Source organism: Amaranthus tricolor, chromosome 7 (genome assembly GCF_026212465.1).
Source record: "Amaranthus tricolor cultivar Red isolate AtriRed21 chromosome 7, ASM2621246v1, whole genome shotgun sequence".
In the NCBI taxonomy this organism is placed as follows: Eukaryota; Viridiplantae; Streptophyta; class Magnoliopsida; order Caryophyllales; family Amaranthaceae; genus Amaranthus; species Amaranthus tricolor.
The window spans coordinates 29,909,060-29,926,431 of NC_080053.1; the positions used below are offsets into that span (position 1 = coordinate 29,909,060).

General features: G+C 26.7%; 1 protein-coding gene across 1 annotated transcript; it reads left to right on the plus strand.

Moving 5' to 3' along the window:
* Positions 1-6,310: 6,310 nt before the first annotated feature.
* On the plus strand, positions 6,311-10,411 carry LOC130817994 (NAC transcription factor 25-like). Its single transcript, XM_057684009.1, has 3 exons — positions 6,311-6,655; positions 7,755-8,062; positions 8,725-10,411. The coding sequence occupies exons 1-3, from the start codon at positions 6,439-6,441 to the stop codon at positions 9,316-9,318; spliced, it is 1,119 nt and encodes a 372-aa protein (XP_057539992.1). The 5' UTR covers positions 6,311-6,438; the 3' UTR covers positions 9,319-10,411.
* Positions 10,412-17,372: the final 6,961 nt, after the last annotated feature.

Consider the following 17,372-nt stretch of genomic DNA (forward strand, 5'->3'; position numbering starts at 1 on the left):
AACCCCCAACTGATACCTGCGCCAGTAGGGGTCGAAACCCAAATTGATCAGATACAATCGTGAGGAAATCAATTACAACATAAAGTGATTACTTGTAGACTTAAAGTGATTGTTTATAGCTTTAAAATGATTACTTATAATTTTAATTGCTTACGATTTTATAGCGATCAAATAGATAAATAGACTAATTATATAAAGTTGTCTTTTAATGAGATAGTCTTATACAACACTTGAATTGACTACAAAATTTCAACTAAAAGCGTATGTAATCCACATGTATTCTAACAAATTCACGTTTCTAGATAGAAAACTGCTTATTCTTATTCTTATTACTTAAAAGTTAAAACCCTTAGTTATGTGCTTTAATCGTACTTTTGTATATTAAGTAATAATTTTATAAGTAATGGGAGTTAAATATTTATCATAATGATAGATGGAACAATGTTTAATCAACGGGTCAATCCGTAGAGTTCTTGATTAATTAAATAACCACCGTAACATGTGGAATGTTTGGTAATCATCAGATTTTCTGGTGATAAAAGAAAAAAAATAACGTTGATGAAATTAAAAGAATATTTAAATGATATTTAAAGAAAGCATTAAACCACTATGCAAAATAAAAACGATGAACAATTATGCTAAATGAAAGAGACAAATCAATACTTTCTTCATTCTGAAATAGAAGTATTTGCTTCATTAACATTAATAGCACTATTTATCATTTAAGTTTATTTTATATATTGCGGCAAATGTATAAGAAAAAAAAAATTAATCAAGTAAGATTTTTTTTAAATCCCCTAATCACATACTTTCATAATATTAATTTTTTATAATTATAATCTATTATATATATATATATATATATATATATATATATACACACACACATATATATATATATACACACATATATATATATATATACACACATATATATATATATACATATACACACACACACACACACATATATATATATATATGTATGTATATATATATATATATATATATATATATATATATATATATATATATATATATATATATATATATATATATATATATATATATATATATATTTATATTTATATATGTATTAAAATAATGCTTTAAATACATAAAAAAAGTTAAATTTAACAACTATAATGAATAATACTCCCTCCTATTCACCTTAAGAGTTCTATTTGACTTTTCACAAATTTTAAGGAGAGTCAAAAGTGGGATCCTAAGGGTAGGAAAGAGAGTGGTATTATGGGTTTTTTAATGTAAGGGAGGAAAATTAGTATGGGTAATGGAGGATATAATTGAAAATAAGATAAAGCTACTACGGGCATAAAAGTCAAAAATCCATACCAAAAATAGAATTGGAACAATTAAGGTGACTTAACCATAAAAAAAATAGCACACATAAGCTAAATAAGAGGAAGTATGATAAAAATTTAAAGACTTGACCCAAATCTATTGTGCGTGTCATCGTCAGTAGATGTGATCCGCCTAAGCATTGGGCCCCATTAAGATGTTGCAACAAGAAGTCATTAAGTGACAAGTCTCTGGGATCTTGGTTCATAATTCAACAGACAACCGACCCCACCTTAGAATAATTCAGATAAGTCTAGTAATTAGGTTAAATTGCAAATAATAAAAAGTTTTAATTTATAGGCTTCTTATATTAAGGTTATCTCACCATAAAATAGTTTTACTTAAGACGGGCTATTCCTATGTATAGTATATGATTGTCAGAAATTGTTGTAAGAAACAATTTTATCTTGAAACGTGCTTTATATTTGGGTTAATTAACTCATTTAAATCCTCATATGTCCACTTTGAATTGCATCAAAAAGAAAGTTGGTAAATTTTAAAAAAATTGTTAATAAATAAAGAAAGAGAATAAATTATGTGGTTGAAATTAAAAGAGAGTTAAAATATATGGATGACATTAAAAGAAAGTGATGGATCATTGTTCAAATAGAAAAAATATAAATTAAGTGGAACAGACCAAAATGGAAAATGATGCAAATTCAATGAAACAGAGGGAGTATACTACTTCCTCCGTTTTATATTATTTGTTACATTAGAAGATAATGCACTGTTCATTTATTATCCTTATTTTGTGATTAGTTTTTAATCTATAAGTTAAAAATTAAAACATAGTCAACTAAAATCTTGTATAATTTGTTTCCATGCAAAGATTATTAATATTAAATTTTATGATTTTGTTATTCATGATTAGAAATATTAAAAATTGAATTAATGCATCAGGCTACGTAAAAAGTCATACGATGAAAGTATTTTAAAATGAATGAAGTATGAGAATATATGCTTTTTTTAATTTGGATCGTTTCACTGAGAGATGGTCTCTTCAATGATTGTTGGTTGTTAATTATATACTGTTAATTTTTGTATTTGCTTTGTTTGACTTGCTGAATATATTAGTTGTTTTGTTGAATTTAATAACTGTATAAGCTAGTTGTTAAGAAAAATGGTAATAAAATAAGGTATTTATTATTTGTTAAAGAACCAACTCAACCAAAGGTTTAAACTTATGGTATATAATCTAACATTCTCCTTTACAAGAAAGCACTTTGGGTTAGAAGTGTGTATGCAACACGAACCTTTCTCTTAAATGACGCTGAATATTTTATTAAATGAGGGGTAATTGCAATTTGAACCAGTGATCTGTTGTCACGGTAACTTCTTATACCACAAGCTTAACTTATTGTTGAAGTTTCAAAATATGTTTTATAATTAGACTGTTTATCATAGAAAAAGAAAACCAACAAGGTAAAAAATGAAAAAATACCTATTAAATTAATTTTTTTTTTTATTTTAGCTTCATAAAAAAGTAAATTTTTGAATTGGTTTCGTAATCTATTTATCAAATACCTCCCAAGTCATTTGTCTTCAAATCTACTTCTATTTTTTATTTGGGACAGAAAAATTAAAATAAAAATTTATAAAATTTCAGAAATATTTGAATCTGCAATGATGAAAATTGATACTCCCTAATCAATAGTAATTGTTGAGAAAACAATTGATGGTCATCACATGAATTTCCAAATCAATGTCTATCTATTATACGGCAACATTTTATTTTTTACAACAATTTAATCATTTAAATTTTATGTTATGCTTAACTAAAAATAAATATTTTGATATTATGAAAATATTCGATTACACGATTCAAACAAGATTTCACTTGACTATATATTTTCTAACACATTAGCCGTAATATATAAAATAAGCTTGAAAAACGAATAGTACCAATAATTCTTATATAGCGACTATTTCAGAATAGAGGAAGTATAAAAAAATTACATAAAAAATTAAATTAATATTAAAAATTAAAATCAAAAATAATTGACTACTTTTAATAAGTAATTTTTATTTTATAAAACAATAAATATATATTGAACGGAAAAAAAATTAAGCATAAGACTATTTCATTTTAGAATTTGTATTGATACTATAGACAATTGGTCCATGACTTTAGATCAAGATTGATAGCAATTAGCAAAAGTAAAGAAAATGACCATGAAAGAAAATCTTTTGTTTTTGGCGGTCATTTTTATCTTTTTATCTTTTTGTCTATCGAATTTGTGGAATAAGATTCCATTGCCTTTTAACCAAGTGTCGACTCACCAAACAACAATTACAACACAATCAATGGCCTCAGATTTTTATTTAATAGTTACGCTTAAAATACTTAACGCTATTCTTAATAATTTTGTTTTACAAATTTCTAAATATGTAATAGAATATAATTTAGTACAATCTTATTTTATTAATTTGAATAAATATTTTAATTATACTGGCTTTTTATAATTTTTTGATGTAGTGTATTAGATTGCGTTAAGTATAATTGCTCCTATTAAGACTCTATTTTCATTAGCTTATCATTAAGGAAAGTTAAAATTTAAAGATACTATATCAATATGTACACTCTCTTAGAGTAAAAACCACATATTTTGATTAATATATAAAAATTTCATATTATATCATTTATTCATCTAAGTTGCTTTTCGGCCGCTCCTAGTTATATTCTTAAACTTGTATAATTGTACTCGAACTTCTCCTTGTTATTGAACAACGTATTTGTATCAACGAAAGGTCACAACTCACAAGAATCGATGTTAACATATAAAGCATCAAAAAAGTACTTTAAATGAAATAATGATATTAATCAAAAGGTGAGATTTTAAAAACTTACTTTTTCTCTCTTTTAATTCAGTTTTATTGAAATTAATTTGATTTCATACCATGTTAATAAATTAATTCAACAAAAAAATTAAATTGATTATTTAGGTTTCATAATATGTTATATTGAGTACCCAACCACTTGAGTTTGCTATTAGTTAAAATAGTAAAAAAAAAATATTTTTGCCCCCAACATATCGATTACTTTCAATAATAAACTTTAATATAATAATATAGATTTAGGACATTTTACCTAACACTATATATCACCATACTAAACAAATTTGACATTCAACTGATAAAAAGAATTTGATAATGACAAAACTAAACATCAAAAGAAAAGGCCCTATGAATCTTGTTGTACATGTATATTATCAAGCACCAATAAGTGATCGACAAACAACACAACATAAATCTTAGAATCTCATCAATCTGCACTATAAAGTTTAAACACTTAGATAAGTTTGAAACCATACTCAACTTCTCATTATATTTACAATTATTTAATATATATGCTATATAATTTTTATTTTGTTGTATTGATCCATTTTATTTTCTGTTTTATTATACTTTCTTCATTTTAAGTTCCTCCGTTTTGAATTACTCGCTATAAAAGGATATTTAGCATTATTTATTATTCAAGTTTATTTTATATATTACAGCTTATGTGTTAGAAAAAATATAGACAAGTGAGATCTTGTTTGAATCGTTTGATTGTATACTTTTATAATATTAAGTTTTATAATTTTTAGATGTGTATAGGTCAATATATAAATAATCATAATAACGTATTGTATTATGTGAAAAGTTAAATTTAACAAACATAGTGAAACGGAGAAAGAATTTTATATTAAGAGTGATATTTTTCCACATATTATGTCAACATCTGTTCCAAGTAATAAGGTAGTATTTTTTTTAAATTTGCGAAATCACTTCTTTATAAATCAATTTATTCACTTCGTTCCTTGAATTTGCATCCAACGTCCAATAAGCTTTTATTCCAATTCAACCATGTACAACAAGTTTTATATGAAATCATCTCACGGTGAGACAGATTAATATAAACAAGTTAAATTATTAATATTTAAAAATTAATTTAAAATTCAATCTAAATTGTTTTTTAAAATATTTCAAATAAATTATAATTATGTCAGCCCATATTAAATTAAACCCTCTCACGATGAGACAATCTTGATAAAGAGTTTGTCATGTATGTAACATTTTCTATGTTGATGTAGAGGATCCAAATTCAATTCAAACGGAAAAGACATATGTCGAACTCCTTTGTATAAGAAAACTCGAAAAAAAAGACTACGGTTGTTTGGAGGCCATGTTATAATCTTACCATCTTAGTATTTAGGGCTTTAATTATAAAATTACAACTTTGATAAATTTATCTCAAATTACTTAAAAAAGCACCAAAACTCATCATTTTTCTATAAATATAAATAATATTCCAATAAAATTTAAGTTATTACATCAATTTTAAATTTCAAAAGAAATATTTTAAAATTTACAATTTTAAAGTTAAGATCTTTTTTGAATTACACTCACAATGTTATGTTTTTGCGAATTATAATCACCATGGCCACCAAAATATCAATGTCATAGTGTTGAGACAAAATTGCAAAATTTCGACCATTTAACCTAAACTTCCGACCATTAAAGTAATTGAAGTCTAGTTATTGACTCGAACGCTGTAGACATTAAAACGTTAGTAGATGTAGTTTAACAAAATAACATTTAACTTTATAATTGTAATTGGCAATTACTCTCTCGTATTCTCTATAAGTGTCCCATTTACTTTTTGGGCACTGTTCATCTCTTATTCTTAATTTGTATTTTATTATTAATCTATAAGTAAATATAGTTAAGTTGATCTTGTTTGATTCGTTTCAATGTAAGCATTATTTATATAACTTTTTATAATTTTTAATTGTGCACAATTAGAGATATTAAGGATTGAATAAAGACACTAAATAGAATGTATAAAATAAACGAGACTTGTGTGGTGAATAGGAGGGAATAAAATTTTGAGATCATTTAGAAAGGGGCCCACCTTCTCATGTCATGCATATAAAACAATGGGGCCACCCAACTTCAACAAACATCAAAACCTTTCTCTGTATTACCAAGTACAACCTCCCTGAAACAGAAAATATATTTCTACAATATTACTCATTCTATAGAAAAACCAAAACAAACAAAATCAAGCACTGATGATCCACCCAAACAATAAAATATATGGATAGCATAATATCCATGGATACCACCCACCCACCGCCGTCGGGTGGGTCCCACAACCAACAACAACCAGAGCTACCACCAGGGTTCCGTTTTCACCCTACTGATGAAGAACTAGTGGTTCACTATTTGAGGCGAAAAGTCCAATCTACCCCTCTTCCTGTCTCCATTATTGCTGAGGTTGACCTCTACAAATTCGACCCTTGGGAACTCCCCGGTAATTTCCTCTTTTTTCTTCTCATCATTAGAGTAGAATATATATCTTGAAGCCTCTTCCATAATCTTAAAATTTTTTGTTGAGTTGATTCTTAAAATGATATCAGAGCAATTTTAATAAAATTACGGTTCGAATTTCAACTACCTCTCAAATTCACGTGAAATATTACACACCGGTATGAGAAGGGTCTATGTTGTATTCATATTTTTAATTCAAAGGATCTGGTATTAGAACATATAACATATAATGGGTCTCAACCATTAGCTTAAACTTTTAGTTGATTTAGAATGTTAATACGGTATAGAGCCAACATAACAAAAAGATCACCGGTATGAATCTCAACTACTACTCAAATTCATATGGAATATTAGGATATATACTGGATACACATTTCTAACCCAAAAGGTTATTATATGAATGAATGTGTTAGAGTTTATAATATACTAGTATATAAAACTTGTGCACAAAGATTGTTAGTAAAAATTGTATTTATAAATATAAGTTTTTAATTAAGATGCAAGCACATATTTTTAGTATAAAACTATAATATTTATTATAATATAGATATAATTTTTTAAATATATAGTGCAATTTAATGTAAAAAATTAGGATGTCAATTGTCAATATAAGTATTAGATTAAAATTCTCATACTCAGGGGCAAATCTGGGTAGTTTCGCTTCTTTGTCATTCTCAAAATAAATTTTGATTATCAAAATTTTGTTTCCTGGTGAAAAAATTTACAACTTAAAAAGCAAACATATATTTTAAGAAACTTTAATTGAAAATCCTATGTATGCTTTTAAATTCAAAAATCTTTATTCTAAAAAAAATTTAAAGATTATATCTTATTGTAATATATTACTCATATATTAAGGAATAAGAAGTATTAATTTTGGTAAGAATTATTTTATATGGCAAATTATCACTATAAGATGTGATGTGAAACTTTTACGGTTTTTTAATAGATTGTATGATTTTGGACCTTAACTATCAGCTTAAGTATCAAACTTAAAGTTGATTCTTTGACAATTATATGTTATGATAAGATTGAAAACTAATTTAATAAATTTGTTATAACAAAATTTGATGGAAGAGCAGCTAAGGCGGTGTTTGGAGAAGAAGAGTGGTATTTTTTCAGTCGAAGGGATAGAAAGTACCCAAACGGAGCACGCCCAAACAGAGCAGCAATATCTGGTTATTGGAAAGCTACTGGAACTGATAAGCCTGTTTTAAGTTTTGGAAATAAAAAAGTGGGTGTTAAAAAGGCACTTGTTTTCTATGCTGGAAAACCTCCAAGAGGTACCAAAACTAATTGGATTATGCATGAATATCGCTTGCTTGATATTAAACCCACTAATAAACCTCCTGCCTATCATCTTTCCAACAATAATAAAGCTTCTTTAAGGGTAATTTTTATTTTTATTATTCTCTTTTTTTTTACTCCTTTTATCTATTTTTAATTTATTTTAATACTGTATATAACATATTTTACACCTAAAAGCTTGAGTTTGAGTTCATGGATCCCTTGGTGGAATATGCAATCATGATTTCACCATATGTTATACTTTCTTCGTTCACCGTACTTTGCGAGATGCATTTAATATTTTATGCAATCTAATGTGTTATTAAATTATATACATTTAAAAATTATAAAAATTTAGTATTATGAAAATATACGATTTGACGATTCAAACAAGATCTCACTTTTCCTTACACATTAACCGCAATTTATAAAATAAGCTTGAAGAATAAATAGTGTCAAAAACGTTATGGAGAGAGTATTTTAGAACGGAGGAATAATTATGCATATATTATACACTCTTTGTTTCATAGACTTTGTCTCATTCGGTTTTTGTCACTATTTACAGTTCTCTTAATTTGTATTTTATTTTTAATCAATAAGTTAAAACATAATTAAGTTAAAACACAATTAGAGATATTAAGACTTCAATAATTACTTAGGCAAATGTACCCAAACCAAATAGAACAAAGTGACTAAAATGGAGAAAATATAATATGAGTTGATTCTAATTAGTGTTTATTTGTTGATTATTTTGCATATACAAAGTTGGATGATTGGGTATTGTGTCGAATATACAAGAAGAACACAAGTAGACCGATGGATCATGATCACGGTCATGAACGTGATCATCAACGAGAAGATTCCATGGATGGCATGACCATGATGGGATCCATGTCATCGATGTCTATACGAAGCTCAATGAACGACATAACACAACAATATTTAAGCAACAATTCTAGCCTCGACAATTCACATGTTGATGATCAACAAGTAATATTGTTCGATAATAGTATTGTGGGTAGTGATTATGTGATGAATCCCGATCCACCACCACCAAATCCTCTCGCAACAAACTCTTTTTCACTTAAATGTTCGTTGCCCTCCCTATACTGGGAGGGCAATGATACTAATAATGGTGGTGGTGATGTTAATAGTCCGGGTAACAAACTATCGATGCTCAATATGAACATCGATTGCAATAACAACAACAACGACAACAATACTAATTTGTCAACGTCTAGTCTTATTCTAAATCAGCTTCCACCTCAAGTGGCACCACCTTCCATACAGCAAACAGCGGAAATATTAGGGTGTTTATCATCATCACATCCTCTTCCTGAATTAAATTGGTACTCCTAATTATTTTTTTCGAGTTTCCAATTTGATTTTATGATTCATAATTTATTCATAGCCATAAACATTTTCTAAAATTAAGACAACAACAAAATGGGTATATATGGTAAATACGATATATAGCTTAGTAAAGATAAATTTTATATATTCTTCTGTTTCAGTCTAATTGTTGCTACATTTCTATTTTTATATAAAATATTATTTTTGTATAAAGAATATATTTTAAAGTAAATAATATATACAATAATTTTATAGAAACGGAAGAGTATGTAGTATGATTAATTAGGCTTCTAGGTATACATAGATTAATTATGTTTAATTAATGGGGCATTAATATTAGTGTTTAGCAATAATTGCATAATAAATTTAGTTTGACAATGTAGTATCAACCCCCATACCCCTCTTTTAGCAAAAGTAGGAAAAAATAAATTATATTTCTCATAGCAAGCTGAATACTTGTATATACGCTTTATAGCAAAAGGGATTGGGGGGTTTAGAGATTGATTTTTCTCTTGAACATAGATTAATGTACAATAAATTAAAGACAAATGAAAAATTAAGTGGATTGTGATAATTATTTTTCTTTTGGTTAATATAAAAATATTGATCTTAATTTTGGCACAAAGCTTGTAATATTTATAGAATTAATGATATTTCTTGGCAATGCATTATGAACTATTATGTTATAATACTATTAGTTTTTTTTTTTTTTCTTTTTCTTGTATCAATTTGGTTTATAAATAATCATTATCTTTTGATGTGTTTTTGTTTTATATGGGCTTATTTCCATTATTTTTGATGTGTATGGGTTGTTTTGTTCGTGAAGTCAGAAAATAAACATTATTAGTGAAAAAAATATAAAAGCACAATTATATTATCAAAAAGGTGCTCAAGGATTTGAAATTTTTTTTATCAAAGTTTCATTTACAATTGAACCAACATATTTATATTAGTCTGATAATTAAATTTATATTATATAATCAAGACATATGCACAGCAAATTTTACTTGAAATGTGAGCATTGCTACTATTGGGATGAGTTATCCCACATCGACAAATTAAAAATGGTGTGTCCACTTTATAAGTTATTGGAGTCCTTATGCCACATTGCCATATGGTTTTGGGATAGTATATATGTCCTTGACTTATAAAGTGTGTGCACCTCGTATTTTATCGTTAATATGCTGACATTCACAATAAGTCCAATCTAATTTAACAGCTATAAAACTGGGAATTTAGAGAATCAATCGATATATATTTCAGTTATTTTTAGAACACTTTATCATGTTTTATATTTTTCCATTTTTGTATTATATGCATTATTCTTTATTTACCCTAAATTATATTAGTACTAGTATGTAAACAATAAAAAAAGTGTTACATAAATAACTATTAAGGCAGATGAAAAATTACCTATAATTTAAAACCAAAACTTAACAAAAGTACTTTTTACTAAACAATTTCATAACAATTGCTTAAATAATCGGATTATCAGTGAGTATTTCTAATTAGTCACACCAGCCAACCACCTTCACTTAACATATGTAATTTGCTAAACCCACCTATAAAATTGAAAACACTTAATTATTATACCATATACAACATGATTTTATTGTAAGACGAGCCCTATATATTAATTTAAATAATGTCTATAAATTACAATAATACGAGCTATTTATTTTATTATTTTAAAGTCATTTCACTGATATAATCTTTCATAAAAATAACTATGCATTTAAAAACATGCTTACACAACACTTTTGTTGGCCGTAGTACTCGACATCTGAATGTAAAAATCAAATTAAAGGGAGAATAAAGATAGTTTCTCACTTTTTAATGTGAGGAAGGCCTTGGTTTATTCTTTTTTTCGACAATAGGCATATAAATATTCATTCGTATCAACTATAAACTATGAGGAAAAGTGTACGATTTTTTTATCTTTTATTTTTTATTAGTTTATATTGTTGTGTACAAGTTTAATTATAAATTATTTTAGGAAAAATTATTTTAAAGGGCTCGCTTTGATTGAGTGTAAATATTTAAGGGGTAAATAAAAGTCAAAGTAGGAAAACAAAGTTAAATTAGATAGAAAATTAAAAGAATTTTATTGTAAGAGAGGTGGAAGAATTAGTTAAAGGTAATGGAAATAGATAAAACAATAGTTATTTCCCTCATATTGGAGTATAAATTTATCCTAGGAAAGGGTGGAGAAATACTTTCCTCCAAATGAAGGAAATTATTATCTTTTTTTATTCATCTTTTTAAGTTTACTCTCATTCTACATCTTTCACAATTATTTCAATTACTTCATTTGCATCTCCACTTACCTTTACTTCACTAGTTTGACTTTTTTACTTCCGTAAATATTTATACTCAATCCAAATGATTCTAAAAGGACAATATTTGGTTTTGTCTGCAAATAAAGGACTAACTTAACGTAATTCAACAAAGGTTCATTATTTTGCTCCTATTTGCAACGAAAGAGCATACTGACTTGTAACTCTTTACCACTTTTGTTCACTTTTTTTTTTTTATTTTCACTCTAATTGTACTTGAGGCTATTTCTTTGAGACACTGAAAATGATAAAGTGTTTATTACAAATTAAATGAAGATTATCCTCCAAGCAGAAATAAATTTTAATCCGACAATATTTCAAGATAAAATCATTGTCTTATGAAAGTTAAATTTAGCTTAATCTCCAAACAAAAGAAAGAATATTGATGTAGTAATATGTTTCCTTAGCTACTCACAATGAATGTTTAGTGCACCTACTTTTATTATCTCAAGTATTATGAATACACAAAGTCAATTGGGGAGGGGCTGTCCCCTGTCCAATATTGTGTTCAATTGCCTATATACTCATCCGGCCTCACCGGCTATTTCATTTTGACACCATAACTAAAGAATTAGAAATAATAAATTAAAGTGTATTGGAATATTTAAAAATAAGTGCGAGATTATAGAGAGTAAAATTAATAGTATCATATATAAAAATAGGTTATCAGTGTTCCCCCTAAGATAATCTTTAAATAGGGGTGTTTTGTAAATGAATGATAGCAGGTAACATGTAGTTGATTGGAGTGACTGATTAGACTAATCGATTTTATTATTTGGTTTGATCAGCTGATTTTAAACTTACTACTATGAGATTGAGCAACATGTTTAAAAATAGATCATTCGTATCAATAAATTGTTTTAACCAACTAATTTAGTTGAATGATTTAACCATCCAACCCTCTTATTCTGAATAAACTAAAATTCTCTAATAAGCTATTTTACCAAATAGTTCGTAGCCTCATAGCCTTTCAAATATCATTTGCTTCTCTTGTAGTACTTTTTTGGGCTGGATTATCCTCCCTTTATTTTTGTGTTAGAATATATTCTAATTAAATGGAAGTTTCTAATATATATAGCCTTTATATTCTTTGTAGCTCTACACATCGAAGTTTTCTAATTTCTTTAAATTAGCATTATTTTACTTATAAAATTCTCACATATTTAAGTTAAATGGTGCTATTACAGAGAGATAGAAAAAGTCTTAAATTGATATGAAAAAATTCTCACATATTTAAGTAAAATGGTGCTATTACAGAGAGATAGAGGAAGTCTCAAATTAATGTGATAGGCCATTGTTTTTCCAACAAGTATAAGTAAAAAAAATCTGAAAATTACAAAAGATATTTTAGTGAGTGCATGTCTATTTCTTTTAATTAAGGGTACATTGAAAAGACTTTAGGTTAAGTATATTCCATAACCAAGAAGTGATACAATTGACAACCAAGAAAGCTATTTGATCTCACAATTCACTAATGGCTTACTCCATTGCTGACTACATATAAAGGGGTCCATCTCAATATCATCACCAAGGGATCATTATCCTAATTGCACACCACAATAAATTAAATGTACTTTTATCACCATTCCTTCCATTGAAAAAGTACAAATCAACTTTATCAAATTTAATTCATATTATATATATTTTACTTATTATTGTAATTGATAATTAATACTCTTCATTTTTTATATGTTCTTCTTCAATAGAATTTACGAATTTTAGTGTTAAATTTTGACTATAATTTCTTATCGATCTATATGAAAAAACATATTCATGTGAAATCTTGATAGATTCTTCCCAATATATGTTTTATAAACATTAACTTTTTAGAACCTTAAAAATTCACAATTAAAATTATTTAATTTTTAAGTTTGTATTAAGATCTGCCAAATATATTTACATACATTAATTGACTCCTATCTGGTGAGAGGTTTAAGAAAATCGAATCTACTACCTTATTACTGATAATAAAGAGTTTGTTTGTGATTATAACAAATACAAGCTATAATATGTAGTGCTAGATTAATTTTACAAGTGCTAGATTATGAGATGTGAGAAAGGATATTAAAAGTGAGATACATAAATACGGTATATGTGTAGGCATGATACATATTTATGGGTATGTATATTAATTTTGTATAATATAAGCATTGATTTTTGATACTATAAATTGATAAACGTTAAAGTTGTTTACAAGTTCAATTTGACTTTATAAGATGCTCATTTTTTACTTGTTTATTGTTGATTCTTTCTTTTTAATTTAATGTAATTGTATTTGAGTTAAAAGAAGAAATTACTTCATAAGTTGGATTAGTGGTAAAAAGTCAAAGTATTAAGGATGTGATATGGAATATTATACCAATGAGTATTATAAGATAGAGAACTTTTTTTACACCTCTCATAATATTCTATCTATATGTGTAATTAAGTTTTTATATTATTTTGAAAATTTTAAGTAATTCTTTTGTCCTAATAAAGTCGTGTGAAATATAATTGGGTGAAAAATCAAGAAAAGTGATGAATAGTAGTATGAAATACAAAGTTAAGAAAAGCTATGTTCAAAATAATCACGAAGATTTGATATTTATCCGACTTTATAAGTTATAAGCAAACATGAGCTTGACTCGACTTTAAAACGAATCTAAAACTATGTAAAAACCTATATAGACACAAACCTCAATTTTGAATGGACTCGAATCAACATAAAGACTCAAATAAACACTTAAAAGTTAAATGCGAGTTGGTCTTTTATGGACTTAGTGCGTGCACACTATACTGAATAAAATATTATGGAAGGGTGAACAATATAAATACTGTGGACTAAGCACATTTTAGTCTTATATGTTAAATGTGTAGATGAGAGTTAAATAAAGATGTTGGTTTATGGCTAAAAATAGAAATGAAATAAATTTGATAAGACGGACTAAAGGGGAAAATGGGGTGAAATGCGTGGGATCAAGAGAGTATATATTATGAAAATGTGAGATAAATGTGTAAATTTAATAAAAAAATAAGTTAAATGGATGGATAAGAACTGAAAAAACACGTGTCAAGATGCATTAATACAACAATTCTAACATTTTCATAACAAGAACCCGCTCCCTCCAATTTGATAGGAGTATTTTTTTTCTCTACAAATTTGAATTTTGGATTAAGTTAAATAGTTCAATTAAATTAATTAAGATAGTGTTTGGCAACATAGAATTTATTTGAATATATGGAATTTAATTTTAATATTCAAATTTAAGAATTGTAAATGACACATATAAACTTGGAATTTGCAAATTTTGATACTTGATCAAAATTTACATTGTAATTGCAATTCTATGGAATTGACCCAATCCCCCATTTCCAAATTTAAGATTTGCCAAACATAGTATTTGACCCAATTTAACATTTGAAAATGAATTTCAAGTTGCCAAACATATCATAACTTCATTTGCGATTGCAAGGCTATTTTTAACTGAAGGAGCAATTCTTGTGTAAAATCATTTTATCGTCAAACATGTCCATACAAAGAGTCAAAATTTATAAAGGAATGTGTGTTTTAATAGTTAAAGTGTCAATTTTAACAATTAAAATGTGGTATTGAAAAATAAAATTACACAATTACAAATGAATATTCTAAATAGAAGCAAAAATATTATGTTATGTTTGGCAACTTGGAATTCATTTCCAAATGTTGAATTGGGCTAAATATTATGTTTGGCAAAACTTAAATTTGAAAATGGGAAATTGGATCAATTCTATAAAATTGCAATTACAATGTAAAATTTGGTTAAGTATCAAAATTTGCATTAAGTTATTCTTGTGAGAGATTATCTCTCGGTGAGATGACCTCAAATAAGGAGCATATATTCTCATAGAATAATATATATCAAATGGACTTTTTAACTCATATATAAAGTGCATCTCTCAGAGAAACCATCTCATACAAATTATGTGAATGAAGTTAGTCCTAAAGCCAGAAAATTTATATGCATGGATTTAATCTGCATTTTTTTGGTTTTCTGTTATGGGTCAGATTCAATTTTTATCACATAATAGGTTATACAAATTTTGTTAATTTGTCAGGTCCAACAAATAGAATGGCCCATAGGCTTGCACCCTTTACAAAGGTAAAAAGATGTTGGATCTGAACACAAATTATTATATAAAACGATTTTATTGTGACGCTTTATATATATATATATATATATATATATATATATATATATATATATATATATATATATATATATATATATATATATGTATAAAATAATTTAACTAATACAAATTAAAAAAGAAAAGGATATTCAATTGTTGTTTTAAGGATGTTTTACTCAGAGATGGACTCTTACAAGAATGGCGTGATATTGAACACAAATTCTTATATGAGACAGTTTCACCGTGAGATGTGCTTTATATTTAAGTTAAATAGTCCAATAATATAATTTTTTGGCATATAAACTTTTTGTGTTAAGGTCGTTTCTCTGAGAGACGGTCTCTCACAACAATGGTTTGATTTTAAAACTGAATTTGTGAATTCACAAATGTATATTTTAATTGTAAAGCGGATTGGCCCATTATGAGTTTCACTGAGAAACGGTCTCTCACAAAGATGGTTTAATTTTAAAACTGAATCACAAATTCTTATATGAGACGGTTTCACCGTGAGACATGCCTCATACTTGGGTTAAATAGCTCAATAATAAAAACTTTTAACTCATGAGCTTCATATTTTGAAGCCGTCTCACGTGAAAGAAACAGACTCTTATAAGACGAGCTGAATTTGTGAATTCACAATTGTATATTTTGAATTTAAAGTGGACTGGCCCAGTATGGGTTAGTTGCTTAAAGAGTAACTTTAAATCACTTTCTACTCATTTGATTAGTGGTATTAAATGGTGGTAATGAGAATAATTTATAATGTAAAATTTCATCAAAAGTTCCATCTCATTACCATGGTGTTGAAACTTTGATTAAAAAAAAAATTGTTTATTAATTTCTATTACCATCTCTTTCAATAGTAATGTATTAAAATGAATTTTATAAAGAAAATGAGATGATTAAGATTGGACAAGCATGACAGCCAAAATTTTTTTTATGATCACCTACTAAATGGGCCGTTTGGATCATAGCCCACTTGACACTAAATTTTTATAAGCCAAAAAAGTTAAGAATTCTAGTTTTCATAGCTTCACTGCTATGTACTAATTCATTTATTTCTAATTCAAACTCAAGTTTCTTAAAGAAGCAAATACCGTTTGTTCTCGCCTTATGAGTCCTTGACACGTAAAGATTAAAGTTTTATTATTTTATTTTATATACTACTTCATAATATGACAAAGTGGATTATGAGTGTATGCGGTGGCAAGCTCCAATTGCCAACCACTAAATGAAGTAGTCTGTCTTTAAAAAAACTCGCTATATTTTTTTAAAATTTTTTTTTACTATGTCATAATTTTTAATTATAAAATTAAATTATTTTAATATTTAATTTTAATTAATTTTTAATATTATCTATATAATTTATATAATTTTATAATTTTGAAATATTTATATAATATACAACTATAGCAATTTTTAAGAACGGAGAAAATAAAGGCATAAAGCCTTTTAAGTGGCAAAATGGGCCATTCCATCACTATGGGATGGGGATGGGGGGATGTGGATGGTGATGATGGTGATGGGGTACACCAAATAAGCATGCTGTTATTGTGGGCATCTTCTCTCCAATGC

Coding starts and splice junctions, on each gene's coding strand:
- LOC130817994 (XM_057684009.1), top strand. CDS start 6,439: ATGGATAGCATAATATCCATGGATACCACCCACCCACCGCCGTCGGGT. Junction 6,656..7,754: donor CGACCCTTGGGAACTCCCCG/GTAATTTCCTCT, acceptor ATGGAAGAGCAG/CTAAGGCGGTGTTTGGAGAA. Junction 8,063..8,724: donor ATAATAAAGCTTCTTTAAGG/GTAATTTTTATT, acceptor GCATATACAAAG/TTGGATGATTGGGTATTGTG.